General features: G+C 46.6%; 1 protein-coding gene and 1 long non-coding RNA gene across 2 annotated transcripts; both read right to left on the bottom strand.

Moving 5' to 3' along the window:
- Nucleotides 1-4,083: 4,083 nt before the first annotated feature.
- Nucleotides 4,084-7,652, bottom strand: LOC139441014 (uncharacterized). Its single transcript, XR_011651388.1, has 2 exons — nt 7,454-7,652; nt 4,084-4,460 (listed from the first exon to the last, which is right to left on the bottom strand). It is a non-coding gene; the product is annotated as an uncharacterized lncRNA (long non-coding RNA).
- A 13,589-nt stretch (nt 7,653-21,241) lies between these two features.
- Nucleotides 21,242-27,682, bottom strand: LOC112303759 (eppin-like). The gene is made up of 4 exons (XM_045194989.1): nt 27,592-27,682; nt 25,951-26,082; nt 21,927-22,094; nt 21,242-21,406 (listed from the first exon to the last, which is right to left on the bottom strand). The coding sequence occupies exons 1-4, from the start codon at nt 27,680-27,682 to the stop codon at nt 21,393-21,395; spliced, it is 405 nt and encodes a 134-aa protein (XP_045050924.1). The 3' UTR covers nt 21,242-21,392.
- Nucleotides 27,683-27,847: the final 165 nt, after the last annotated feature.

Below are 27,847 nucleotides of genomic sequence, written 5' to 3'. Positions count from 1 at the left end.
TCTGGAGACAGAAGAGGTCAGCGGTGTGGTGTTTGGCCAGTCTTACCTTTCTTACCCTCTTGCAGGTCCTGGCCCCAGGCCCTGAGCTAGGTTGGAGCTTCTCCCTCCACCCCCTGGGGTACAAGGTGAATGGGTTTCCTGGATGGGAGTGGCAGTGCTCAGGCAGAAGGCGTCCTGGTGATAGATGGCAGTGTAGCTTCCCTTCTAACGTCCCATTTTCTTATTTCTATCCCCCTTCATGCTTGGGTCTTCCCAGCCCTTCTAGGCAGAGACAAAGGCAGCCAGTGATGGGCTGGGTAGAGTCATTTGGGACTAAATGTGTGGCTGCCACCCCTCCACTTTCTCCAGGTGTGCATTCCGAACGAGCGTGCTGGGCCAGCTGTGTCTAACTCGGGGTTGGCAGAGGTCTGTCTTTTGTATGCATGCCATCATTCCTTCCACCAGCACCCTCAATGCAAAATGTTACCCCTCATGCTGCTCCTTTCATGGGCCTATCTGTGGCCACAGAATCTTCAACTCAGGGCTCCAGGCAGCTGCCACCAGCTACCCGTTCATTGGAGTTCACAGGCTAGTTTGCTACTTCTGATTTAACTCAAGATATGAAGTGCCAATGGTGGAATATCAGACCTGGCAGTTGAGGTTTTACTGAGTGATAAGGATGCACAGGGCCACCCTGAGTAGGGGGTCCAAGGGAGATGGACCCCCAACTAATCATCCAACTCCCAGGCCTTCTACCAGAACCTTAATCGGGGATGGGGCTTTCTCAAGGGGCTTCCTGGGGGAGAGGAGGTGAGGAAAACCAGGGTGGAGATGAGGAAGCTTCTCAGGGATGAACAGGAAGAATCCGCCTGGGAAAGAGGATCAGGTGAGAAATCTGGGTGCGGGGGTTATAAGGAGCCCCTGGCCTAGGACTTTTCTTTGATCAAACTTGCAGCCAACTGGCTGCTGGAGGTCCGGGACTCTGAAGATCTTTGGCTGAGGAGGCTGAAGAGGAAAGAAGGAGGGGGCTCTGGACTGGCCCCTTCCTCCCCCTTTTTCAGGTTTTGATGGGATCTGTGTCCTGTGGTCAGACCACAGCCATTCTTAGTTTGGGCTGGGGTCGGGGCTGGGGACTCCAGGGCCAGGAATCGAGGTAAACTGCAGGGTCCCAATGGGACTGCCTGCCTGGGGCCCCTCCCAGCACTGCTCGGGGCAGGGTTTCTTCCTGCTCTCACCTTTCCCCCCACCGGCAGCAAGCTGCTTCGCTGGCACCTCCAAACCCCATATCCCGTCCACAGAACTGTGGAGGGTAGCACCCATGCGGGGCCAGACATCTGCTCCTCGGGAAAGCTCAGGTTTGGAGTGGGAGGGGCATTCTGCAGGAGTGAGCTGGAGCTTGGAAAATGAAGTTCTAAAGACAGACCAATAGAAGAAAGCCCTGCCTGAGGAACAGTGTAAACAGAGGCATTCACTCATTTGCTTCCTATTTATTGAGCTCCTCCTATGCATTTTGTTCTAGGTGGCAGAACGTCAAGGAGGAGTGTGTGTGTTGGGGGGACTAGTCAATGAAAGAATGAACAACACACGTGTAACATGTCAGGTTGTGGAAAGGTGATGGAGAACTATTAAGCTGGGTAAGGGACTCATGGGTCCAGGGGATGGGTAGAGGTGGGGGTGGTTAGTTTGCAGAGGGTATTCAGGGAACTCATTCATAGGTATGATGCGAGTAGTGAGCTGAAGGAAGGAAGACATGAGCCATGTGACAATCCACAGGGAGAGCTGTCCAAGCCAAGGAAACTTCCAGAGCTAAGGACCTGAGGTCAGCATACTGTTTGAGGGTGTTTGAGGCTGGTGTGAATGAACGATCAGGAGCACAGGGGAGATGAGGTTGGAGATGTCGTGTGGTCACAGATTACAGAGAGCCCTGTGGTCACTGCTAGGACTTTGCCTCTTATTCTGAGTGAATTTAGGAGCCACGGGAGGGGTTTGAACAGAGCGATGACCCCCGTTGGAAAGAGATCCGTCTGATTGCCATGTTAAGAATAGACTCTAGGGAGCGATGTGGAAGCTGGGAGACCAGTTAAGCTATTGCAGCAAGGGAGACACTTTGAGACTCTGTAAATATCCTATTACTTCTCAAAATTTTACTCACTAGTTTTTAACATTCGTGGATGATTCTTGCCAGAATCAATGATTATGTAACGATTGCTAAACAATAGTTTTCTAATTCTACCCTTTTGAGTTCTTTTTTGGCTTCCTATCTCTAGCTATAGTAGGGGGTTGAGGTCTCTCCTCTGAGTTTGGTTAAATGTCCTATGCTGGGGTTTACTGCATCTCTGTAGTATCACGTCCTACTCCCAAGAGGGGCTTACCCCTAGCCTTACGTTAACCCACCCATTCTGAGCAGACCTAGGGGCCCCTCTCTTCCCCTCCCCTCCTTCCTCCTCTCCTCCCTCCCTTCCTTTCTTCTCTCCTTGCTGTCTTCCATAATTCATAGCATTCCCTCTTAGTTTAAAACCTTAATTCCAAAAACTAAATCCCAGGTTCCTCCTTCCCTGCATGATAGAATCCCTATGAAACTAACCAGCAAGTACTTGCCAATACCACCTTATTCCAGTAGTCAAAGTTAGCATCACGAGCAACCAAACAAATCAACATCACATGCTCTGTGCATGCCACTTCTCTTGGCTCAGGGTAGGGGGGAAATGTGTAGCAGGGGTGTCCAACCTTTTGGCGTCTCTGCGTCACACTGGAAGAAGAGTTGTCTTGGGCCACACACTAAATACATTGTGATGCATAATCACAAAAATATAAGTAAATTTACAATTTTGTGTTGGGCCGCATTCACAGCCATCCTGGGCTGCATGTGGCCCACAGGCTGTAGGTTGGATACTGCTAAGGCCAGGTCCCTGACTTCAAGAACCTCCAGAATGGGAGCCTGAAAATGTAGAGGCAGGCAAGCCTGGAAGACCTCTTTATAGTCTCCATGGAGATGTCCAGGGGGTGTTATGGAATGGAGAGGTAATGAGGGACTGGGCTGCTCATGGCCAAGCTGAACATTAATGATTGCAAACTGATTAAGAGCATGGGCGCTAGAGTCAGACCGATTCGACACCAGCTTCATTCCTTGCCAGTTTGCTATTTTGGGCATGTAATTTATCTTCCTGACCTTCAACTTCCTCCTTTGTAAAATACGGATATTAATAGAACCATCTTCTCTGGGCTGTTGGGAATATTAAATGAGATGCTGTATGTTAAGCACTAAGCTTGGTTCCTGGCAGATCGTAAGTGTGGGTCCCACCAGGTCCCTGGATGGCTGCTGCTTGGTCCCTGGATGGTCCCTAAATTGGCAAAACTGGCCCTAGACCGTGGCTCGGAAGGACTGGAACAGAGCCCCAGGTCTGCTTCAGTTTCCACAGCCAAGGCTGATCTGTAGGGCTCTGGAGGCCCATCTGGCTGTGTCTCCCGCCCAGCTGAATGTTCCAGCTCTGAGTACAGAGCAAGTTTGGGGAAATTATAGTGTGGGCATTACAATGCGGATGAAAATATCTTTTTCTTTGATTAGTGATGCCTCTATTTCATTTCTGCCCTGTGATTTTAGAGAAGTTCCTACCCATCTGTGGCCCTCCATTTTTCCCTCTTGATTTAGATAACTGAATGAATTATACCCATGTTTCCTCCTTCCCTTCCAAGCTGTAATAATTGGTGTCGCTGAAGGCAAATCAAGGGACTCCAAGACCGGGGCTCTTCACTCCTCTCCCCATGTAGCCTGTGGCAGGGCAGTGTGGGCTTTTAGAAAGTTTCACCAATTTTCAAATTAAAAATGGCCTTAATATCTTTGGTCCCTCCCCCACTTCCCTTCCTCCTCTGGTTTCTGTTGTTCCCCTTGTCTTGTTCTGCCGGACTCTGGAAACCCTTTCCTTGTCCGGTGTCGGCCCTCCGTACCATGCTCAGGTTTTCAGCTTCACCCCTCTCTCCTCCAAAACTGTTATCCTCTACTGGGCTAAGCAGTGATTCAAACTAAGTGTGAGTTAGTGTGAGTAACTGTTCACTAAGTTCCCCAGTATGTGTGCATGTATGTCTGTAAAAAAGCAGGTCTTCCGATTTTAAACATGTTGGCACTATTTATAGAATTTCAGGCACAGAGATGAGTGATTTTAAGAACGCAGCAGGGAGAATAAATTTGGGGTGGAGAAATGCATCTCTTGTTCACAAAAATGTCTGTAATTGTCTTAGAGCAATCCTGACTCCAGGGAGGGCTAGTCTCTTCTTAGGAAATCGGGTGTGCTGGCAGGCTTTCTTGCATGTTTCTTTCTTCAAAAAGTTGTTATCATTGCCATGGCAGCCTCCGTAGAAAAACACCTCACATTCAGAAGTATTCGAGTTGTAGAACCATCGTTGGATGTGAGCTCGACAAGGGCCCCTTTCCACAAGAAGCCTGCAAATCTTTGGGGAGACACTCTGTCGGTGACTCTTTTGGTCTAAAGAGAGAAAGTGGTTGAGAGAGGCCCAATTTACCATCTTTCTCTTGTTAGCCCCATCTGCCAGGGGCTGGGATGGCCATGGGCACAAGTGCGAGGCTGTCCACAGCAGCTGAGCTCCATACCTCTTCCCATGTAGCCCATGGTCCACCCAGCCATGACCTCATCCATCTATACAGAGATTGAAGTTTTTATTTCTGGATGGAGCCTACTGTGCTAAAAATCCCAGACTTGAGAATCTAGCTCTAGTGGATTCAACTCCACTTACTACTGTGTGGTACTGTATCAGCTTAACTTTTCCCACTCATCACTTCTTTGTGAAATTAGGCAGTTGAGCTCCATCATCTCTGAGCATCTTTTCAGACCTGATTTTCTAGGATTTGATGAGCAAGCTCTCTTAGGCTTCCCTCTCCTGCCTCATAATCGTTCTAGAGTAGATGTCCGATATGAAAGGACTGACTTGGAATCTGAGAGTGGGGTTCAAGTTGAGTCAATCATTTCTAGCTGTATGATCTTAGCCAAATCCCCTGTATCTGTGGCACTCAATTTCCTTCATGTAAAACGGGCTATAGTATTCACACTGTAGGCTTACTGAAGGCTTAGAGATAACCTGTGGAAAGTTGATAAACAGAAAAGCATCAATAAAGAGTAGCTGTTCTCAATCACTCTTTCCCTTCCTTAACCAAGAAGACTCTTGAGAGCAGGGACCTCGGCCTACTCATTTCCACAGTCTACTTGCCTCACACTGGCCTGGCTCTTAGTTCTCAGTAAATATTTGTTAGTAGAAAAGAAACCCATGAGATCCTCTGAAGTGGGGATACAAGTTTCTTTGTATTCTTGTTTTACGTAAAGCATTTTATCCTTGCAATTACTTTCCAAGGTAAATATCAGGACTTCCAACTTTATATGAAGACACTAAGGTCAGAATGGGAAGTTCCTTTCCTAATGTCATGCTAGAAAGTGGTAGGACCAAGAATCAAACCAAGAATGGTCAGGCTGCAAAGGCTTGCAGGTTCTCAGTCCATATTTGTTATTGGAGGATGCATGGATGGAGGGATGGATGGATGGGTGGATGGACGGACAGATGGATAATCACTCCTGTGGCAGACATTCAGGCCTCAGGCTAAGCAGAGGAAAGGTTCAGTCTCTGTCTTTTCTTCCTCCCTGAAAGGCTGACTCTAAGGGGAAAGGGTAATTGGAAAGAGGCAGACTAGTTTGTCCAGTCAAGATAGGAAGCGGGGTGCGGCCTGTTGGAATGTTCCTGAGACATCCTAGTCCCAGCAGCCTCACCCCCTGGACGCTTACAGGTGGCTTTGCAGGGGCTGGAGTCCCACTTGCTTTATAATTTTCTCATTTCTGCCTCTCTGCTCCTCCATTTCATTAAGCCAAAGGGAAAAAAATCACTCGAATTGTTTCCTTTTTCATGAAATTAGGATAATACCCTCTGTGTGTGTGTGCCTGTGTAAGAGGGTGTGTGTATGTGTGTATTTTGAGTGTGAAAGAAACTGCTAATGCTTTACAAGAACCTAATAGTTCTTTTGTTATGCCTATTTATCTCATTTTCTATTCTGTTGTTACTTTTTTACTTCTGTCCTAGTGTTTTAGGGGGGTTTACTCTCTTGTATCTCTAAGGTCTGGAGTGCTATGCTTAGCTAATTCTCTTACATTTCTTTTTTTCTAATATAAACACTTAAGGCTACAAATTCCCTCTAACAGCCACGTTAGCTGCATACCACAAGGTTTGTTCTAAGGCATTTTCATCATTGATTAGTTCTAAGGTAACAATATATTAACAGCTAAATTATACCTAAAGCTTTATACGCAACAGAGCAGTTGGTTAACAAAGTAGATTCATTCACCGTATTTTAAAGAAGAAACTGAAGCTCAGAGAGGCTAAATAACACCCCCAAGGCATGGGGTTTGTAAGTGGTAGAGCCAGGACCCGAACCCCCACCCCCCACCAGGTTCCTGACTCCAGGCGTGCTCGTCCTGTTGAGCACTACATTCTTCTTCCTTGTAGCAGAGGTTCTTAAACTTGAGTGTGAGCATCAGAATCACCCGGGGGGCTTGTTAAACCGTAAACTGTGAGAACCACTCCCAGAGTCTCTGGTCCAGAAGGACTGGAAATTAGTAAGTTCTTCTGGACCAGGAGACAACCTTTGAGAATCTCTGGCCTACAGGGTTATTGGGAGGTATAGTTCTCACTCGTATGTAAGAATCTATAATCTATAGCTTCATGCATGTACATACGTGCAGAGAGCTATATGTGAAGGACACTCACTCACACATAAACAGTGACAGTCTCTGGTAGACAAGATTTTGACAAATGTCTATTGTCTCCCTTATACTTTTGTATTTTGAATTTTCTACAGAGTATAGGTATTTTTATAATCATGTATTATAAGATATAGTTTTAGAAAGGAATCTTCCTGCCTGCTCAAAAATCTTGGAAACTACTGCTAATTGTCCTCATTTCTAATTGATTATCCTGGGTATATTGCATTTCATCTCCTCAATTTCATTTGCAGATTTTAAGCTTCAGCAAAAAAGTAGTCCAGAAAGGACCCTTTTTCTACACGTAAGTCTAACCTGGTGAAGTCCCGCACCTTCAAATTTTGGCTTGTATCTCTTCTTCCCAACCTTACCTTGCTCGCAGACGGTCCCACCCCAGACTTTGAACCCCCCTTATCCTGCTTTACTTTTTCTCTTTTATATAATACATTTATCATCTATTATGTATATTACCTAATGTCTGCCTCTCTTCCACCGGAATATACATTTCACAAAGGCAGGGTCTTTGTTTCACTCATTACTTTAGCCTTAGCACCTAGGGACAGTACCTGGCATATTATATGCACCCAACACTTATTTAGTGAAGTGAATTGAATTGACTCCCTACCCTATGAGATAACGAACAGACTCTGTTTGTACTGCTGAACCCCCACCCCAGCCTTTTCCCAGGCTACTCTTGAAGCTCCCACTTCCATACCAACCTTTTCCTATTTCGGATTGAAGCTCTTGGCCGAAGGCGAGAAGCAGGAGAAATGGGAGAGAGACCCGGTGCTGCATGGTGCCACCCATCCAGTGGCCCAGCCGGGGGTTGGCATTTTAGGGAGAAAGTGGACCAACGGGGAGGAGCCTGACCCCACATTCTGCTTATTCATCCCTAACTCCTACTAATCACGAGTTTGGGCTACCCTTGGAACAGAGTGTCCAGCCAAAGCACGTCTCTGCCCTTTTTCTTTGGTCTTATCTGATCTTTGGCCTTTATCCAAGGCCACCTTACCAGCACTTCAGTGTGGAAGCCGCTGTAACAAAAATAGAACCACAGGTACCATTTGTTGAGTGTCTTTACCTTCCCAGGCACCAGGTAAACTACACTTCACACATCACCGTCCTTGAATCCACCCAGGTTTCCCACAAGGCTTAGGGCCCCCGTTTTGTAGATGAAGAGAGGTTAAACTACCTTCACCATTGTCACATGAATGGTGGGTTTCAAAGCCAGGACTGGGACCCTCATCTGTCCAGCTCCAATGCCCTTGTATTACTCATTCATTCAACAAACATTTATTGCATTCCCAGCAGTCTGCCTGGCACAGTCTTAGCTGCTGCCTCCCTCCCCTCTGGGGTCTCCCAGGGAATTGTGAAAGCAACACACACATTGTTGTGTAGAAGGGGGACACGACTTTGTTTGGTTTAGAGAACCATTCTGTCTAGAGACACACCTCATTTGCCAAGGACCAGCACACTCCCTACCCACATCCTTTCTCAAATCCTCTAGGGATCTGACTTTTTTTAAAAGACAAAGCTGGCATGCTTTAGTGGGATTTTGTGAGTCTTGAATATGAAATTTAAGGTTGTGCTTTTGAGTTCAGGTGCTCTTGACCTTGGGCAAGTCATGCGATCTTTCTGAGCCTGTTTTCTCATCTATAACTTGAGACTAATTATGCTGGTTTAGCACACTTCCCAGAACTGGCACAAGTGTTCAGTGAATATACAACTGCTTCATACATCAGAAGCGCACACAGGCACATGCCATTTGCAGATGTGTGTGTGTACAATGATCTTTTTTGTAAATGGGAGTGCCAGCCGGATCAGAGCCATACTTGCTCTATAGAAATGTGTTACCCATCTTTGCATCTCACCGGTAACTCTTCCATCTTTCTCTTTAAATCCCCTGCAGCCATGGCGATTCTCAGTCCTTGGACCTTGCTTCTCCAAACTATAGTTCACACAATGGTTGGCCAACCCTCTCATCTTCACTGCTTCCTCTGCCTTCGTTTTCCTGAAGACTCCTCTGGAGCCTGCATTTCAACGTCTCTGTGATACATCTTCTTTTGCACTTTGGTGGGTCCACCAGGATTGTTCCTGGTATCTCTTTCCTTAGCTCTCTTGGGTGGTCAAATCTTTTCATCAGAAGCCAAAACAATGGCAGAAGGAGGCCCCCCAGGGAGTGAACAAGCTGACATTTGCCATTCGGACAAAGTAAAGGCAGGACTGCCTATACGTGCTCTTGGCCGAGAGCTCCCGCATTGCTCCCTCTTCTAGAGCAGCTGACCAGGAAGTGAGGACTGACCTTTTAACACACAATTCTGAAGAGCAGTTTTCATCTGGGGAGGGGACGATTCTACCGCTCAGGGACACTTGGCAATATCTAGAGACATTTTTGATTGCCACAACTCGGGGGAGGGGGCTCCTGCTGGTAGAGGCCAGTGAGGCTGCTAACCTAGCCACCCTACAATGCACAGGATAGCCCACAGCAAAGAATGGTCTGTTTCCAAACGTCAGTAGTGCCAAGGTTAGGAAACCCTGCAGAAGAATTATGGATGTAAGTATTTTTTTAATTATAAAAATGTTTCCAATGTGAGCAGTGTGATAAAGACTCCATGCAGTGAGGGCTGTGCTTGATGAGGTGAGCCTGTACTTATCTGGCTGAGCAGGCCTGGTGCGTGGGTGTGGGAGGCACTGGCCTTTGAAAACCAGACATTCTGTACCTGGGTTGCCCTGGGGGATCTTTGGCCACACTCAGGGAACTGGCTCTTCCTTGGGTGGTTTTACATAGTAGAGTTACTATCATTCCAGAAGATGGAGGGCAAGTGTAAGATTTATTAAAAGCTCTTGGTGGTTATCTAGCACTTATACTCGTCACAGGAGTCTTCCTAACCCTGTATAACCATATATGTGTATAAAGAATTAAATTACGTTTGATTGGGATCCATTGATTTGGTTGGTGTAGAGATGGGAGAATAAAGTTTCCCTTTCAGGTTCTAAACTCCACAAAACCTTTCTAGAAGGGGGAAGGAAACTAACATCACTTCAGCACTCATAATATGTCCATGAATTTTCTGCCTTGTCTCATTAAACTGTCACAAAAAAAGTCCTTGGGATAGATCTTATTGTCATCCTCATTTTACAGAGCAGTGGAATAGGGACTTAGAGAGAAGACTTGTTTATACATATAACAAATACACTTATCATAAGCATATCATACTAAGAGAATTTATTTCTATTTTTTTACCTTATTTTTATGTTCAAAGTAAATGTCTAGAGGTGTAAGATAAGGTTGATCACTTTGGGAGTAGAGTCACTTTATGTCTTCAGAAATCCAAGTACAATCTGTAGTAGAAGATACTTTTTAGCATTCTACACCAAATAGCTTGAATATAAACAGAGCCACCTTGGGACCTTTCTTTCTTTCTTTTTTTCTTATTCGATGTTTTAAAGACTCTAGGATCTCTGAGTTCTTAAAATACTGGTATTGATGAGCCACTTAGATGATTTGACTACAAAGAAAAAAAAAGAAAACCCTTGACCTACTCCAAAACAGACACGGCATTTAAAAGGCTCCGCAGTGCGTGCCCAGCTTCCTCACCGGGCCTGCTGGTGTTGTTTCATGTCTGAGATAGCATAGACGAGCTCAGGTGGCAGTACTTGTTGACTTCGCAGGGTGGAAACTGTCCTTCAGACACACAACCTAGGGCTGCAGAACAGTTCCATGGGCTCAGCTACATGGGCTCTCCCTTCCTGATATGTTATGGCCCTGGAGCGCAGCTCAGCTGATGACAGGCAGACAGAGCACAGGGGCTTGGACTCCCAGGGCTTCCCGGAAGGAAGGCATAAGGAGCAGGGCTGTCCGACCTGCAGCTTGTGGGCCAAGTAGGGCCCAGGATGGCTATGAATGCGGCCCCACACAAAACTGTACATTTACCTAAACCATCATGAGATTTTTTTGGTTTTGTTAGTGTTTGTGCATTTAATGTGTGGCCCAAGACAACTCTTCTTCTTCCAGTGTGGCCCAGAGACACCAAAAGTTTGGATACCCCTAGTACAGTGTTGGGGCCACACTCTTCCCATCACAAACATGACTGACACCTTTTTGGATGTCACTGGGGCTGGGAAGGATGACAGCCAAGGAAATGTCCCAGGTGAGACTGGGGTGAAGAGAAGATCCTTTTTTTTTTTTTTTTTTTTTTTTGGTCTTTTCCCAGTGGTGCAGGTATAGAACTGGGACCCAGAGAGGAGAATGACTTGCTCATTGTCACATAGAGATTAATGGCTGGGCCAGCATTAGAGACCAGGTGCCCGTGCCCAAGCCCAAAGCTTTTTTACTATTCATGGAACTAGCCTCACGTTACCCTGCTCTTTTGGAGAGAGTGTTCTCTCTGATTCCTACCCAAGCCCCAGTTTTTTCTTAACGTCCAGATCCTCCCAACACTTACATAATCAACTGGCAGTATTGAGTTTTCTGTTTGAAATACTGAGCTTGGTTTCTGTGTTCATTACTAAACTCCGACTGATGAGCGAGAGCCTGGCCTTTCAGCTTTGATAGTGCAGCGCTGGCTTGACCTTGCACAAAGAGTCCTCAGAGTATGGACTTCTTCAACTGCAGGAGTGACCTTAAGATGCTGACTATTAAAAAACAAAGTAACAAGTAGCCATTACATCCACCCTGATTTCCCACGAGGCTGTGGGATCTGACAACACCTTGGCGCTCTTCGACCCTGGATTTTAGCTCCACTTATACTATTGATTTGCTGTGTGATCTTGGATGTCTATTTCCTACTAGAAGCTTCCATTTGTACATTTGTAAAAAATAAAAAAGGAGGGTTATTGGGGCTATTGGAGCTCTCTAACCTCCTCGACTGGGAAATTCCCAGAGTTTTCAAACCACCAAAGCTTTTCTGCAAAAAGCTTTGAGGTGAGAATAAGAAGGAGAGGGAAGACAAGGGGTCCCAGGTTTGCATGGCACCACGAATAACACCTAAAGATTCCACTCGAGGTGTCCTCTGGGTTCTAAATAGGCCGAGAAATGAGCAAACAGTTGACAACAAGGAGATACAGCATCTTTCACTGAGGTCATTATAAGGCATGGAGATCTCTGCACTCTGCCACAAGGGCTCTGAGTGCTTTGCCGAGCACAGCAGGTGAGCAGCTACTGTCAACCACAGGGCACACACTGGCCATTTCCAAGGACCTCTCTGGTCTATGGGCTCCCAGTGTAGATAATTCTGTCCCAGTCACTCATGTACATCAACCCCAAGCAAGGATTGGGTAGCTCTGATGGGATGGAAAAACTCCAGGTGCTTATCAGATTAGGCAGGACTCCTGAGCTGCCTTACCTTCTTAAATTTAGAAGTATTCCTTGACATTAGTCCACTGCCTTCAACTTATGGATGGGAAGCTGAGGTCCTGAGAGGAACATCCCTGCACTCTATCTACCCTGTCCCAGCCAGGTTTCTTGATGGAATCGTACAAAGAGAATTTATTTAAATTGCTGTTTTTAGAGCACAAACCTACAATAGGACTACCAATATCAAGCATGGCTGTGCATTCATGCTTCTATTTTATGCATCCAACTACAATCAAAATAAAAATATAATCATTTTTGGGCCAGCCACATTCAACAAAAGACCCAATTGTCTTCCCATTGCTGCCATATATGTAAACACTTAATAACTTGTATGGATCTTGTGCAATTTGTGGTATTTGTTAGCTTTCTAAAAATTTTCTTTCTCATTTGAAATATTATTCACTTCTGATTTTAATTTGTAGTCATTTGTAAAAGGACACTCCTAACTTTATAAGCTTCAGACCATACAAAACATGGATCTGCTGTGGATCTTCAGCATCTAATGACAATTTTACCAGGGCAACAGTGTCACCAGAGTTCTCCATCTGCAGGATTTTCCTGCTCTTCTCTCCCTCTTTTGACATCACTAGGAGACCCAATGGCTTCTTCTCTGAAAACCCCACTGGGGCATCAGATGTGAATTTTTCAGCCTCGGAGAAACCAGACCTCACAGAGCACTTTATTAGGGGAAACTGGGGGCCTCCAAAGCATACATGGAGGCCCTGAAAGTTGAAGAGACAGGGACACACACTGAGAAAGGGTCAAAAGGTGAAGGGCATTATGTTTGAAGAGAAGCTGAGCTGGAGGAAAGGGAGTAAGCAAATCCTGGGGTTTGGTGTTTGGAAAAGCCAAGGTCTTGGGCAGCCGAAGTGTGGCCAGTGGAAACCAATATGGAGCACCAGTCAAGCACAAGTGGAGAGAGCCTGGGTTATGAGCCAGATCCTGGAGGTTGTTTCCGTTCAGGTTAGGTTATTCTAGCCAAGAAGATGACTCTGCGAGGTAGCAGGATAGAAAAGGGTGAGATGCTGGGACTCTAATCCCCTTAGGAACAAAATCTTGCAGTTAATGGAAAAAGGGAGATAAGATCATTTCATGTGTGTGTGTGTGTGTGTGTGTTTCTGATAGTACATTTATTAAAGCTGGGGACAGTGGAACAAAGGAAGGGCTTATGGTAGAAGAAGAGAAGGAGAGGCCTAGGCAGTGCTTTGCTTTGGATCTCTAGAAATGTTATAGGAAAGAAGTGAGCCACACTGGGCTGCGTGGACTCACTGAGAAGTAAAAGTCACAGAGACAGAAGTGAGCCAAGGCTGGGCTGCTCTTAGCTCATTGAAAAGTTAGAGAAAAGGGGGTCTTGGAGACAGGTTCACAGTGTTAGCTTGGGACGAGCTCCTGCTGCCTGCTGCTCCCCTCATTGCAAGTCTCTCCAGGACCCTCAGAGCTTAGGAGAAAGAGAGCAGAAATACTGAGAAAAGGGGGAAGAAAGGTGTGGATGTACTTAAGATAATATCACCTTGACATTTTTTCACAGGAAGAGGAAACAGAAGTGGAGTGACTTGGTGGCTCTGGTTTTTCCAGTAGAGCCCCAGTTTATGTCTGTTGTCTCAGTATAATAATTAATTGCATTCCCTTTCTCAAAAGTGTCTTGGTTTGGTCAACAAAGCATTTGGTTGTGCTGGCCATAATCACCTTAAGAAGGAAAAGAGAATTGGTGATGAGGTTTGGTGAGAAGTAAAGGCCTGGAGTGACTGACCGGTGCATGGTGCCCAGTGCTGGGATGATTGCTGGGTCTTCTTCTGACTTAGTGTCGGACACTCCACCACTTTTGCTTCCTCTCTCTGCACCCCCTGTTTATCTAATACTTGCTAACTTTGTCTCCTGTTCCCCATCCCATCCTCTTTTTTCTCTACTTACCCCTCTGAAGGTGTATTCTTCCCTCCTGATTGAATTGGTCAGTCCCAAACTGGTCAATTTCCTGGAATAGACCAGCTAACACCCAGACCTCCCAGGGTAGCTAGCCCAGATGAGCATGGGATATGGGACCCTGAGGACTTAACATTTCTTTAAGGAGAAGGCCTTGCAGGCAGACTCAGATTGGAAGTTGTTATTGTTCCCTTGGCAACCGCCATAGATGAATTTGGAGCATGCCCGAGTGTCCTTATCATACCAACAGCATGGAAGGAGGGCCACACAGGGGCCAACTACCTGTGGCAAACTGCATACATCTGCAAAGAGATTGCAGAGAAGAGCAGTTTGGGTCCTGCCTACCTAGAGAACATCTCAAGCATGTGCAGAGGCATGGAGGAGTGACGCTAGTTAGGGGTAGCATCTTGGATTTATACAGACAGAGAGGCCCAGGGGAAAAAAGGCCAGGAAATAAAAATCGCATACCTATCTCTATAGCTATGCTATCACCTGACACCATGTTAACATTTGATGGGACTTCACTGGCTATTGGGCATCTCAGAAGGCCACAGAAGAGGAGCCAAGAGACAACGTGGACTAACGCCCACATTTTTCTCACAGATGGGGAAACTAAGACCCATAAAGGAAGAACTCTGTTACTCACATCACATACTTAAATAGGAGCAGAAATGAAATAAAACCCGTGACTCCCAACACCCATCCCCGTTCAGGATGTGTGTCCAGTAGAAGATGTGCCCAGACTCTTGGTCAGACACCCGCCGTCAGTGGACCAGGGAAGGGGTCCAGCAATGCCAGTGCAGTTGGGCAGAAAGTGGGGGTAGGGGTGAGGGCATTGGATAGTTCAGGAGATTTCCATGTTACCTTCTTTGGGGGTTACACATTTCTTTGCACAGTTAAACTGGCAACACTTCATCTTCCACGGGCAATGTCTGCTCCATGTATATTGGTCCATTTCTTTAACTTCACATGGTACTTTGATTTTGGGGCACCCCCCTTAGGGAGGGGAAGAAGGGACCTTGAAGGGGCAAGAGCACCATCCCCAGGTCCAGGGCACCACTGCAGATTTAGGGGAGCTTGTTTTCATTTCATTGTCCCCAGAAAGTAGTAAGCTTCAAAGGGCTCATGATTTGCATACCACTGCCGGCATCCCCAACCCCTTAACAATTTACAATCTAACCCCTAAATCCAGCCTTCTCCCAACTCCCACCACCCACAAAGTTTCAGGGAGAAGGACAGTCTCTGCTAGGACTCTGCAGGTCACTCGACCTTCCTGTAGTTGAACACCACCTGAGTGACGGCAGGGTGGGGGGTGCTCTTGGTGATTGAGCTCTCTGTTTTTGGAGTCAGATGGCTGAGCTTTTGAATACTGTGCAACCCTTAGGATGGCAGGCATCATCTCTGAACCTCGACTTCCCCATTTGCCTGCGGGGTTGCCCTGACAATTAAGGTGACAAAGCTTGTAAAGCCATTGTCAAGCTGCCTGGGGCACAATAATAATTAATATGGATGAAGGGCTTACTGTGTACTTGTATTTTTCTCCTTAATCCTCAGGACAACTCTATGGGTAAGTCTTATTATTATTATTCACATTTTATAAAGAGAGGAACTGGAAGCACAGGGAAGTTATGGGAACTTGCCCAAGGGCACACAACTATTAAGGAGTGGAGCCAGGATTTGAACCTGCAATGTATGTCTCCACTGCTGTCTGAGTACTCCATATATTAAGGGGGTCTTCATTTCTCAGCATTTCAAGGGACTTCCAGAGGCTATTCCTTATCCCAAAGGCAAGAATCCCCTGTGGGTATGGGAAGACTTTTGGGGGCTGCAATGGGAAGGAGGTGCTAGTAGGAGTAGCCTTTCTTATGGAAAAGACCCTTAAGCTTCCCAGTTCTCTCAGTTTATTTCATGAGTTCTAGGTCCAGGCACTTCTAGGAAGTGAAATCTCCTCTCTTAATGATGGGGGGAGGGGGCAGTTTCCACAGACTCAGGCTCCTGCATTCACTGAGGCATCTTACCAGGAAGAAGAGAGCTGAAAAGATGAGTCCAAATATCTCCCCTCTCTCCCACCCAGTATCTCAGGCTGAGGTGGGGGAAAGCATTTCTTATGAGTAGAAGTCTTTGTTCCTTTCTCCCAGCCGGGTTCCATTTCTTCACTAGGAGGCCTGAGTTCCGAGTACTCACTGTTAAAGAACCCCTCAACCAGCCCAGTCTCCTGGACACCCCCCAGGAGGATGCATGGTATCTGTAGGGGTGGAAATCCCAAGATTTCCATTTCAAGAGAGGCTATTCTGGCTGGTGGCACCAAAACTAAGAATAAGCGCTCAAAGCAACTTCTCCTGAGCTTTTGGCTGCCCTGGCACAGCCTAGCACTCCTGGGGGCAAGTCAGCTACACTTCCTCCTCTGAGGAACGCCAAGTCCCTGAGGCCATCCCTGGGACTAGCTGGCACCAGCTGGCACCCACAGCACCAACACTGGATGGAGGGACTCTTGATAGGCAGCACCTAATTGTCAAGTGAGCTGAGGCTCTGTGGCTTTCTGGTCAACCAGGGAGAGGTGGCAGAGCTTATCTGGGGCTTCTAGGCTCCTTTATCAGTGGGGGTATTCGATTCCAGAGTCTTCCATTTTTCAGGGGGAGGTTGGAGGCCAAGAGTGTTTTAGTTCTTGTCTTTCTTTCCATCCTACTTTTCTCATGGCATGTTTATTTCTCTGTCCTCTTATTTTCCTCACACTGTTTGTTTTTCTTCTCTCTGTGCCTCTTTCTTTTAGTCTGCGTCTTTTTCTGTGGGTCTCCCTCTGTCTGGATCTCTTTCTCCCTGCCTTTCTATTTCCCTTCTCTCCCCTTCCTCTTTCTTCTCTTTGGGCAACCCCTTTTCTTTAACCATTGTCAGAGAGTAAAGGTGTTGCCATGGGTAGCCTGTAGGGGAGGAGACAGGTTGATTCCAGACTGAACCAAATCTTCAGAGGTGGCCTGTCACGATCATGGTGCTTTGAAAGCAGGAGAGAATGTGAGAGCTAATGGAGAGTTCCTATTATTGAGCACAACTTGGGATAGGTGGTGCGGAAGGGAAATGGTAAATAAATGTCCATTGTGACCTCAGAACCAGCTGCATCGGTGAATGGGGCCTGAAGATTGTTCCATTGAACTTTCCAGTTTAAGGCTTGAAGGATCAGTAACACATACTTTCCGCTCACCTCTGATGTCACCTTCAGCTGCAGGAGACAGTTCCAGTGCACATTTTTTTCTAATCCATTTTTATAATTGAGGTGGAATTAACATTATATGAAATTAACCATTTTTAAGTGAACAGTTCAGTGGGTTTTAGTACCTTCACAATGTTGTGTAACTGTCACCTTTATTGGTTCCAAAACATTTTCTTTTTTAATTATATTTTATTGAGTATTCTATTATAGTTGTCCTGATTTTCCCCCCTTTGCCCCCTTCCAACCAGCACCCCCATCCCCTCAGGCAATCCCTACACCATTGTTCATGTCCTTGGGTCCTGTGTATAAGTTCTTTGGCTCCTCCACTTCCTATACTGTACTTTACATCCCCATGGCTATTTTGTAACTATCTATTTGTATTTCTTAATCCCCTCTCCTCTTTACCCATTCTCCCATGCCCTGTTCCCATCTGGCAACCACCAAAATACTCTCCATATCCACCATTCTCTCTCTGTTCTCCTTGTTTGCTTAGGTTGTTTTTTAGATTCAATTGTTGATAGATTTGTACTTTTTTGCCATTTTATTGTTTATAGTTTTGATCTTCCCTTTAACATTTCATATCATAATGGTTTGGTGATGATGAGCTCCTTTAGTTCTTTCTTGTCTGGGAAGCTCTTTATCTGCCCTTCAATTCTAAATGATGGCTTTGCTGGGTAGAGCAAACTTGGCGGTAGGTCCCTGCTTTTCTTGACTTTGAATATTTCTTGCCAATCCCTTCTAGCCTGCAAAGTTTCTTTTCAGAAATCATCTGACAGTCTTATGGGAACTCCCTTGTAGGTAACCTTTTTTTCTGCTGCTTTTAAGATTGTCTCTTTATCTTTAACCTTTGGCATTTTAATTGTGATGTGTCTTGGAGCGGACCTCTTTGCATCCATCTTGTTTGGGACTCTGTGCTTCCTGGACTTGCATGTCTATTTCCTTCACCAAATCAGGGAAGTTTTCTTTTATTATTGTTTCAAATAGTTTTCCAATTTCTTGCTCTTCTCTTTTCATTCTGGTACACCTACAATGCGAATGTTGGACCTCTTGAATTTGTCACGGAGGCTGCTGATATTATCCTCTTTTTTTTTTCTCGGATTATTTTTTCTTCTTGTTGTTCTTATTGGTTGATTTTTGTTTCCTTATGTTCCAAATCATTTATTTGATTCTCAGCTTCATCCACTCTACTGTTGTTTCCCTGTAAATTGTTCTTTATTTCAATTAGTGTATCCTTTATTTCTGACTGGATCTTTTTTATGCTGTTGAGGTCCTCAGTAAATTCCTTGAGCATCCTTATAACCAGTGTTTTGAACTCTACATTTGATAGATTGTTTATCTCCATTTCATTTAGCTCTTTTTCTGGAGTCTTGATCTATTTTTTCATTTGGGCCATGTTTCTTTGTCTCCTTGTCTTGGCAGCCTCCCTGTTTGTTTCTATGTTTAGGTAGAGCCGCTTTGACTCCATGTCTTGGTAGTGTGGTTTAATGTAGTAGGTGTCCTGTAGGGTCCAGTGGCACAGCCACCCCTATCACCCAAGCTGGGTACTTGAGGTGTGCCCTTCATGTGAGCTAAGTACACCCTCCTCTTGTAGTTGAGCCTTGGTTGCTTTTGGCAGATCAATGGGAGGGATTTACCCAGGCCAGTCAGCTGCAAGGATTGGCTATAACCACTTACCACAAATCTCCACCCTCAGTGGAGGATCAGCTGTGCAGGAGCAGGGTGGTGGTGCTCCAATGTGGTCTGTAACTGTCCACTGGGTGTGCCGGCCATGGGGTTTCCCAGGTGGTGAAGGCCAAGTTCAGTCCCCACCTGTGTTTTGCCCAGTGCCACCCTGCCTGAGCTATAAAGGAATCTGAGATGGCTGCTACTTATGTTGGGCTTTGGAGAGTCCCAGGCAAAGCCAAGCTGTGAAACTAGGCTGGCTGCTGCTAGTGCCAGGCCTAGGGCTCACTGAGGCCAGCTGTTTCTTGTTTGATCGGATTTAGGAAGTTGTGAGGCATGAGCCAAAACCAGCCATTTAAATGGAAAAGCAGCTTGGGTGGGCCCATAAATTGGGTGGGGTGGAGTCTCTGAGGATTTCCAAGGCTGGTCAAACAGTGTTAGCCAGGTTGATGGAGTCTCAGATATGGCACCAGCTTGCCAGCGCTGTGGGGGGAGGATTTAGAAAAGGGGAAATGGCCTCTGCCCACCTTGATGCCAGTTACTTCAGTTTCTCCCTGTATACCATTGATGCCTTTCAAGCTGCTACCCTGGTGCTGGAGCTCAGAGGGAGTGAGTCTGAGTAGGTGAGTCCATGTGTGTGTTCTTTAAGAGGAACTGCTTGGGCCTCCAGAATTTTCTTCCACCGATTTAATCCCCACAGGGTTTTGCAGCCAGAAGTTGTGGGGATTTATCTTCCTGTCACTGGGACCCTGGGCTGGGGGGCCTGATGTGGGACTGGGACTCCTCATTCCTGAAGGATCCCTCCTGAGTTTTTATCCACCACACGTGGGTGAGGGCCTAGCCTGTTCCGCATCTGTGCCCCTCTTACCAGTCTGGATGGATGTGGTTTCTTTAATTCCATAGTTGTCAGACTTCCACTCAACTTGATTTCTGACGGTTCTGAGCGATGGCTGTTCTATATTTTAGTTATAATTTTGATGTGATTGTGCGAAAAGGCAAGCCATGTCTGCCTGTGCCACCATCTTGATCAGAAGTCCCAAAACATTGTCATCACAAAAGAAAACCCTATGCCCATTAGCAGTCACTCTGCTATCCCTCAGCCTACTCCAGCTCCTGGAAACCACTAAACTACTTTCTACCTTTATGCATTTACCTATTCTGGGTGTTTTAGATAAATGGAATTATAGAGTGTGAGGCCTTTTGTGTCTGGCTTCCTTTACTTAGTGTAATGTTTTTGAGGTTCATCTACAGTGTAGTGTCTATTTGTGCTTCACTCCTTTTTATGGCTGAATAATAGTCAGTGCACGTTGATAGATTTTCATCTCAAGCTTCAGACTCTCTACGTCTCTGCTGTGGGTTTCTTCTGGTTCCTGGGGGCTTGCTCAGATTGTGTGCAGAAAAGCCTGGAAAAATGAGGGATTTCATGCCCCCAGACACCCACTGGGGTATGGGAATCAGTGGATACACACCTCAGCTTCCCCATAACTGAAGACAGATTTTTAAAAATACGGAGGCATATTTTGCACGGTCCCTTAGAAGGTCTCCAGTAGGATTAAACTATAGTTCCCCACAGTGGTAACCTACTCATAACCAATGTCTTGCTTTCCTGTATCACTTACCCCATTCCCTATATTTATGTCCCAAATAAAATACTCTCACCCATGCCCTTGTCCTAGGATCAATTTCTGGGGGCTCCAAACTAACGCAATGCCCATGGGCCCTTGTCTTAAAAGGGTCTGAAATTTTTTTGAAGAAGCAGAGGAGGATAACAATATCCCTGGGATTCTCAACTTTCAAGGTTCTGATTTTCTTCACTTCCCTGAATGGTGTCTCCAGGAGCCCCAGTGAGCTTTTACTCTCCACAAACCATAATGTGCCAACAGATGTGAATCATTCAGCCTCAGAGGCACAGGATCAAACAGAGCACTTTATTGGGAAAAATTGGGAACCGCACAGGTATAAACAGGGGGCACTAGAAGGTGGACTATAGAAATGGGATCAAAGCAGGATATTATGGCTGTGGCTGGTATGGCTCAATTAGTTGGGCGTTGTCCCACAAACTAAAATGTGGGTTCGATTCCCAGTCAAGACACATGTCTGGGCTGTGTGTTCCGTCCTGGTAGGGGGGTGCATGCAGGAGACAACCAATTGATGTTTCTTTCTCAGATCAATGTTTCTCTTCTCTTCTTTCTCCCTCCCTTCCCCTCTCTCTGGAATCAAAGGAAGGAAGAGAGGGAGGGAGGGAGGGAGGGAAAGAGTGGGGGAGGGAGGGATGGACAGACGGATGGATGGAGGGAAGGAGAGATTTCTAAGAAAAACAGGATATTATGTATGAAAAGAGACTGAGATGGAGGAAGAGGGAGGCAGGTCCTGGGGCTCCATTTTGGGAAGGGCTAAGGCCTTTGAATGCTGGGAGTGGAGCAGTGGAACCCGTCCTGGAGCATCAACCTGGCACGCAGACAGAGCCTTGAATCGTGAGCCACAGCCTGAAGGTTGTTCCAGTGTACCCTTCTGCTCAGGATGAGGAGCCTGTTGAGAATGTAGGACAGGACCAGCTGAGCATTTTGGGCTTGCCTATCTTCAGAACTAGTCTTGAAGTTATGTTTGTACATCTTGCATAGGACACCAAAAGGAACTGGGTTTACTTTGGGAAGCTAGGAATCCCCTTAAAGGAAAAATGGATGTGGATAGGAGTGGATGATGGGAGTGGGTTGCTAGCAAAGAGTTATAATGAGGAAAGTAATGGCCTTGGATGGTCAGTCAACATGTCCAATGCAAGGCTGGATGTCCTGTGAGCTCTCTGAAGTTGGGTCCCTGAGATTTCACCACATGTGCCTCCGCCCTCCACCCCTCATACTTGCCAGCTTTGATTCATGACCGTGTCCCTTCCCAACCTCAGTGTGCAGAAAGCCACTGCCCACCCTCTGTGAGATGTATTCTCACCTCCTGATTGGAGCTGGTTCTGTCAGCACCTGGTCCACCAAGAATGTAGCCTTCCCAGATTAGACTAGCCAACACCCAGACCTCCCATGGGGCCCTTGGGACTCACGCTTCTTGGAGCACATGTTCAGGCACATGTCTTCGGATTGGAAGTTGTTGTTGTTTCCCTGGCAGCCACCGTAGGTAAAGCTGTAACAGGTGTCATTTTTCTTGTCATACCACCAACGATGAAACAAAGCGAAGCAGGGCCCAGGATCTTTCGGCAAACTGCATATGTCTGCAGGGAGACCCCAGAGGTGAGAACTTAAAGAACGCCCACCCTGAAAAAATATAACTGTTACTGTCCCTCCAGCAACCCCTACAGATGACACTGAGTGGGCTCCTTTCACTTTGTCATACCTCGGGGGCCCAGCTCCCTTTGCAGGGAGACCCCCAAAGTGGAACTCTTCGGGTGCCTCCATCCCTGGAGAACATCGGTATCTCCCCTTCTGGCCACTGGCCTCATTGTCTCTCCAGAGAGTGAGAAGACTCTGGTTTCAAGGTTGTTTTCCTACTTCAGTGTCTGCCCATCGACCTCCCACATTACCTGTCTTGTTGTTGACTTCCTTCTCCATAAAGTGGAAATGCAAAATCCCACCCTGCTTGTTGCACAGAGCTGTCCTGAGGGGCAAGTGAGACCACCCTCCTGGCCCCCTAAGTTGTGAGCTCCTTGATTGTCCCTGAATGAGCAGCTTCTAGCACAGTGCCTAGCAGAGAGTAGCTTAGCTGCTCAATAAATACGCCCTGAATGGTTAAAAGATATGGAAGTGCCTTGAAAATTACAAACTGCAAGCCCTTTACTCTGCCTTCCAAACCACGTCAAGAAGAGAATAGGGGGTCGTGAGTAAAGTGCAAGTTGCTGCAGGGAAGGAGAGAGTGGTTTTTTCAGAAGGGCAAGTACCTTTTCTTTCTGCAGTTAGCTTCGGTCCTGTTACGGGTTGAATTGCATCTCTCCCCACCCCCTCGCCCTTCATATGGGAAAGTCCTAACCCTCGTACGTCAGAGTGTGACCCTATTTGGAAACAGAGCTGTGGCAGATGTAATCAGTTGAGATGACATGAGTCACACTGGAGTAGGGTGCATCTCTAACCCAACATGATTGATGGCCTCATAAAAGGAGAAATTTGGGCACAGACACACACGGGGAGAACGCCGTGTGAAGATAAAGACACGAGATTTCCAGCAAACCACCGGGAATCAGGGAAGAGGCAGGGAACGGATTCTCCTGTACAATCTGAGAAAGAACCAACCCTGCCAACACTTGACCTTGGACTTCTAGCCAGCAGAACTGTAAGACGATACCTTTCTGTTGTCAAAGCCACCCAGTTTGTGGTACTTTGTTACAGCAGCCCCGGCAAACTAACATAGATCTGAAATGATGAGTTCAGCTAAATAGTTTGGTTCTGTTGATTTTCACTTCCTCATAGCTAACCTCGCTGTCACTCGTTTTTAGGAAATGTTATTTCTTTTTCAATTACAGTTGACGTTCAATATTACATCAGTTTCAAGTGGACAGCATAGTGGTTAGATACTTATAACTTATGACGTGATCCCCCTGATAAGTCTGGTACCCGCCATACATAGTTACTACAATACTTTTCTTTAATTTTTTTCAGTTACAGTTCACATTCAGTATTCTTTTATCATAGTTTCAGGCAGACAGCGTAGTGGTGAGACAGTCGCATACTTTACAGAGTAATCCCCCCAACATCCCAGTGCCCACCTGGCACCATACATGGTTACTGCGATGTGATTGGCTATATTCCCTCTGCTGTCCTTTACATCCCCGGGACTATTTTGTAACTGTCAGTTTGTACCTCTTCATTCCTTTACCTTTTTCACTCAGCCCTGCAGCTCTCCTCCCATCTGGCAACCATCAACTGGTTCTCTGTATCTAGGAGTCTGTTTCTGTTTCGTTTGTTTTGATTTTGTTTATTAGATTCCACACATAAGTGAAATCCTATGTGTTTGTCTTTGTCTGACTTAATTTCATTTAGCATAGTGCGCTCTAGGCTGATCCCGGTTGTCACAAACGAGGAGATTTCATTCTTTTTTAGGGCTGAGTCATATTCCATTGTATACATGCACCACATCTGCCCCTCGCTTTAAGTCTCAGTGTCTCGTGCCTGGACAGTTGAGACGACCTCAAACTGACCTCCCTGCCTCCGTCCCTGTTCCTTCCAGTGCATCCCTCATGCTGCCCACCAGAGAGAAGGACCTGGTGGGTCTGAAACAGAGCTGATCTCAGCATTCTGCATTCACGATCTGGCTCCTGCCTGAGGCTCTTGGCTCCTACCTGAGGCTCTCGCCTCCTCCGCCACCACAGTTCCCTTCCGAGCTCCGCACTCCTGCACCTGCACCCCGCTGTGCTGTCCCCCTCTTCCTCATTGCTCACTCCACAGTCCCTCTGCCCACCCCACTGCCGTTGATTAGTGACACTCCTTTTCTCCCTTCAAAACCTTTCTGGGACATCAGCTCCTGTGTGGTGTCTCTGACTCCATTCCACATGCCACCCCCTCTCGTGCCCGAGTTGGCCCGGCACCGTTCAGTGGTGCTTCTGAATCTTGTGCGCACGCTTGTCGTTTGTGTCCATCTTTGGCCTTGACCGTGAGGCGGTGAGTTTCTAATGAACAGATTGTATCTGATTTCATCTTGGAACCCCATTCCTAGCAGGCAGTCTGGCACAGTGTAGAATCTGGCAGAATGTTGAGGGTAAAGCAAAGAATGAACGAAGAATCTTTGACTCGGGCTGAATCATTCATTGAGCACCAGCCATGTGCTAGACACTTGAGGAGACCAGGAAAAGGAATGGCCCCTGCTGGGTAAGAGCTCCCAGTCACGGATGGTAAGTAATTTAAGCTAATATGTGTCACGTGACTACTGTCTACCAGGCATTGCTCGTAGCACTTCAGGTGCATCAACTTACTGAATTCTCCAAATAACCTCTCACGTTGGTCCTTTCATTATCTGAGGAAACCGAGGCACCGTGAGGGAAAGTTATTAATTTGCCCCCCACCCCCCAGATAAATAGGCTGGCGAAAACCGGAGCTAAGTTGTGAACTTGGGAAGTCTGACTTCAGAACCCCTCATCTGCAGGCGGATGAACAACTCACCATCCTCCTGCCTCCCCACTCTGCTACATTGTCAAGTCCTGTTTACTTCACCTCCTACACACTTGTCGGACACACCCCATTCTCCTTGATCTCCTCAGCCTCGTCCCTCGTCCAAGCTGTCATTTCCGTTCATCCTGAAGTCCTTCCAGACATTCCACTCCTCCTCTGCAGGCATAGTGGGAACCTGTTCATGTTGCCGCCCACCTCAGTGAGTTTCCATCGCTCTTAAGATCAAAATGAGACTAGCCCACCAGACCCTACCTACCTTCAATGTTTTTTCCTTGTACCACACTGATGCTCCCTCAACTCCACTACTAAGTCCATGTTGTTCCCTGTGCACCGAAAGCCCTTCCACCCACTTTTGGCCTAAACTTACTACCTGCCCTTCTGAATTCAACTCTAGTTTTGCTTTCTCAGGGAAGCTTTCGTCCACCTCCCTGACCACCTTGGTCAAATCCCACTGACTCAGAGATTTGTTAAACGAATGAGTAAAGAATCTTCAATAGTCTTTCAGGAACCCGGGGAGATGGGCGTGGAGTAAAGACGCAGGGGCAAAGGAAAAACGCCCCAGTCTGTAGGGGGCAGGGGAGGTTTCCTGGTGCCAGGTCAGAGTTGTCAGATTAGGCAGAGAGGCGGGCACTCCGGAGCAGAGAGTGTCATTATCACTTGCAGCGACAGTGTTGGTATGTGGTAGGACCTAAAGTAGTAAGAGTGGAAAGTAGCCGAGAGACAATCTGGCTCAACCACACCCTTAACACCCTTTGGGTGGAGCAAGAGACCGAAGCGCAGACAAAATGAAGATACCGTCTAATGTCAGACATCCTGTTAGGGGCAGGGATGCGTGTAGTTACCAGGTCTCCCAAATCCAGCAGCGTGGACCAGAGACCAACCCTTAGCAAACCAGCAACAAAGCCAGCCCAAGAGGGCAGAAAGTGAGGGCGTGGGGAGAAGGATTGGTTGTTCCGACGCTCTGCCTCATACCTTGTGTGAGGTCTAAACATTTTTTCCCGCAGCTGAAGACGCAGCACTTCATCTTGCCTGGGCAATTTTTGTCCTTCTTACATATATTCCTTTCTTTGAATTCACAGTTCTCTCGGATTCTTGGGCATCTCTCTGCAAAAGAAACAGTCTTACCACCACGAGTCTTGCAGGGCACAGTGTCCACTCTTCTCCAGACCCAAGGCAATTCTGGGGACCCAGGGAAATTTGCTTTGCCTTTGCTCATCTCCGGGAGTCCTTGTCCTCAGGGTGCCCTTTCGTATCTCCCAGCACTGATTACACCGCCCTCCCTCCTAACCACCCCTTACTCTCTACCTTCGTATCCCATCCCTAGTCCTACCCTCTAGCCCCCTCCCTTCAAAGGCAGGATTTCTCAGCCTGGACACTGGGGACATTCTGGCTGGGTAATTACTTGATGGGGAAGAGAGAGCTGTCCTGTGCACCACAGAACGTTTAGCAACATCCCTGGCCTCTACCCGCCAGATGCCAGTAGCTCTCCTCCGTTGTAACCCAGAATGTCTCCAGACTTTGCAAATGTCCCCTGGATGGCAAAATCACCGTATTGAAAGCCACTGGTCTAAATGAATCTGGTCATTTGGGCCTGGTCAGGGACTCCGTGTTGGGGAGTTCCTTCCAAGAGGTGCTATTGTACAGTGATTAATATCATCCATCCTGGCGTCAGACAGTTAGGTTTTTAAATTCTTAGCTCTTGGTTTGACCACTTATTCTTTCTGAGCCTTGGTTTCTTCACTGGTAAGATCATTGTGGTCTTACAGAGTTATGAGGAAGAAACAAGACAGTGTGCACGGCTGTAATCACAGTAACTGATGCACAGTAATATTCACTAACGTTTGTTAAGTATTTACCAAAGGCCAAGCACTCTTCTAAGCAACTTAAATGTGTTCTCTCATTGAATCCCCATGATAGCTCTATGAGGGAAATTCTATTAATATCCCCATTTTGCAGGTAAGCAAACCGAAGCATGTGGAATTTAAGTAACTTGTCCAAGGTTACGTGGCTACTGAGTAGTGGAACCAGAATTTGGACCCACCAAGTATGACTCCAGATCCCTCTCTTTAAATCCCTACTTTCTGAATGTTCTGTAAATGGCAGCAATTGTCATTAATACTATAAGTCATGGAACATTACTGTCTTCAGTTCAAAGGAATTTTTGAGTATATCTTTTATACCAAAGTCAAGGAACCCCTGGGGTGCAGGGCTACTTTATTGGGCTGTGTTTGAAAGAATTTGGAGTTGATAAGGATGATGTCCCAAGGAAGGAGAAGGTCCCTTAGGCTTCCTGGATTCCTGTAGACCCTCCCACAAATGCTTTATCCCATGACTCTCCCAGCCCTTCACCCCCTCCCCGCAAGAAAGACCCTCTACTTCAAAGGGGCTAAAAGTAAGGGTTGCCTTAGGTCTGGATTTTTGCATTCACGGAAGGGATCTTCCACAGAGAGGAAAATAGGAAGAAACACTTCAGATATCTCTCTGCTTTCCCAACTCAGCACCAAGGCTAAGACAGTGAAAAGCAACTCAAGTCTGAGGAATAATTGTTCCTCGTTACTTCCTTCCAACAACACTTCCCTCTCTCCCAGGCAGGGCTGAGGCCCCAGTACTTACTGGGCAAGAGCAAGTCCCTCAGAGTCAGTCCTTGGACATTCACTAGAAGGATGAATAGCACCAGGATCCTCAAAAGTCCAGAAGACACCATTCTGAAGAAGAGCTGGTCTGTCCGTCCGGTGGTTCCAGAATGTGAAAATGTGTGGCTGCCTTTGTCCAGCCTATTTTTTAGTCTGTATTTTAGATATGGAGTCAAGCCAGCCTCCCCCTTTCTTCCTGGGAACACCAAGTTCCTGAGAGTATCAGTGTGACTAGC

This window comes from Desmodus rotundus, chromosome 6 (assembly GCF_022682495.2).
Source record: "Desmodus rotundus isolate HL8 chromosome 6, HLdesRot8A.1, whole genome shotgun sequence".
Taxonomy (NCBI): Eukaryota; Metazoa; Chordata; class Mammalia; order Chiroptera; family Phyllostomidae; genus Desmodus; species Desmodus rotundus.
The sequence above is the reverse complement of the archived record's forward strand: the minus strand, read 5'-3'. Positions and strand labels throughout refer to the sequence as shown.

Coding starts and splice junctions, on each gene's coding strand:
- LOC112303759 (XM_045194989.1), bottom strand. CDS start 27,682: ATGGTGTCTTCTGGACTTTTGAGGATCCTGGTGCTATTCATCCTTCTA. Junction 26,083..27,591: donor GAGGGACTTGCTCTTGCCCA/GTAAGTACTGGG, acceptor TTTCTTTTGCAG/AGAGATGCCCAAGAATCCGA. Junction 22,095..25,950: donor ATGTTTAGACCTCACACAAG/GTATGAGGCAGA, acceptor GTCTCCCTGCAG/ACATATGCAGTTTGCCGAAA.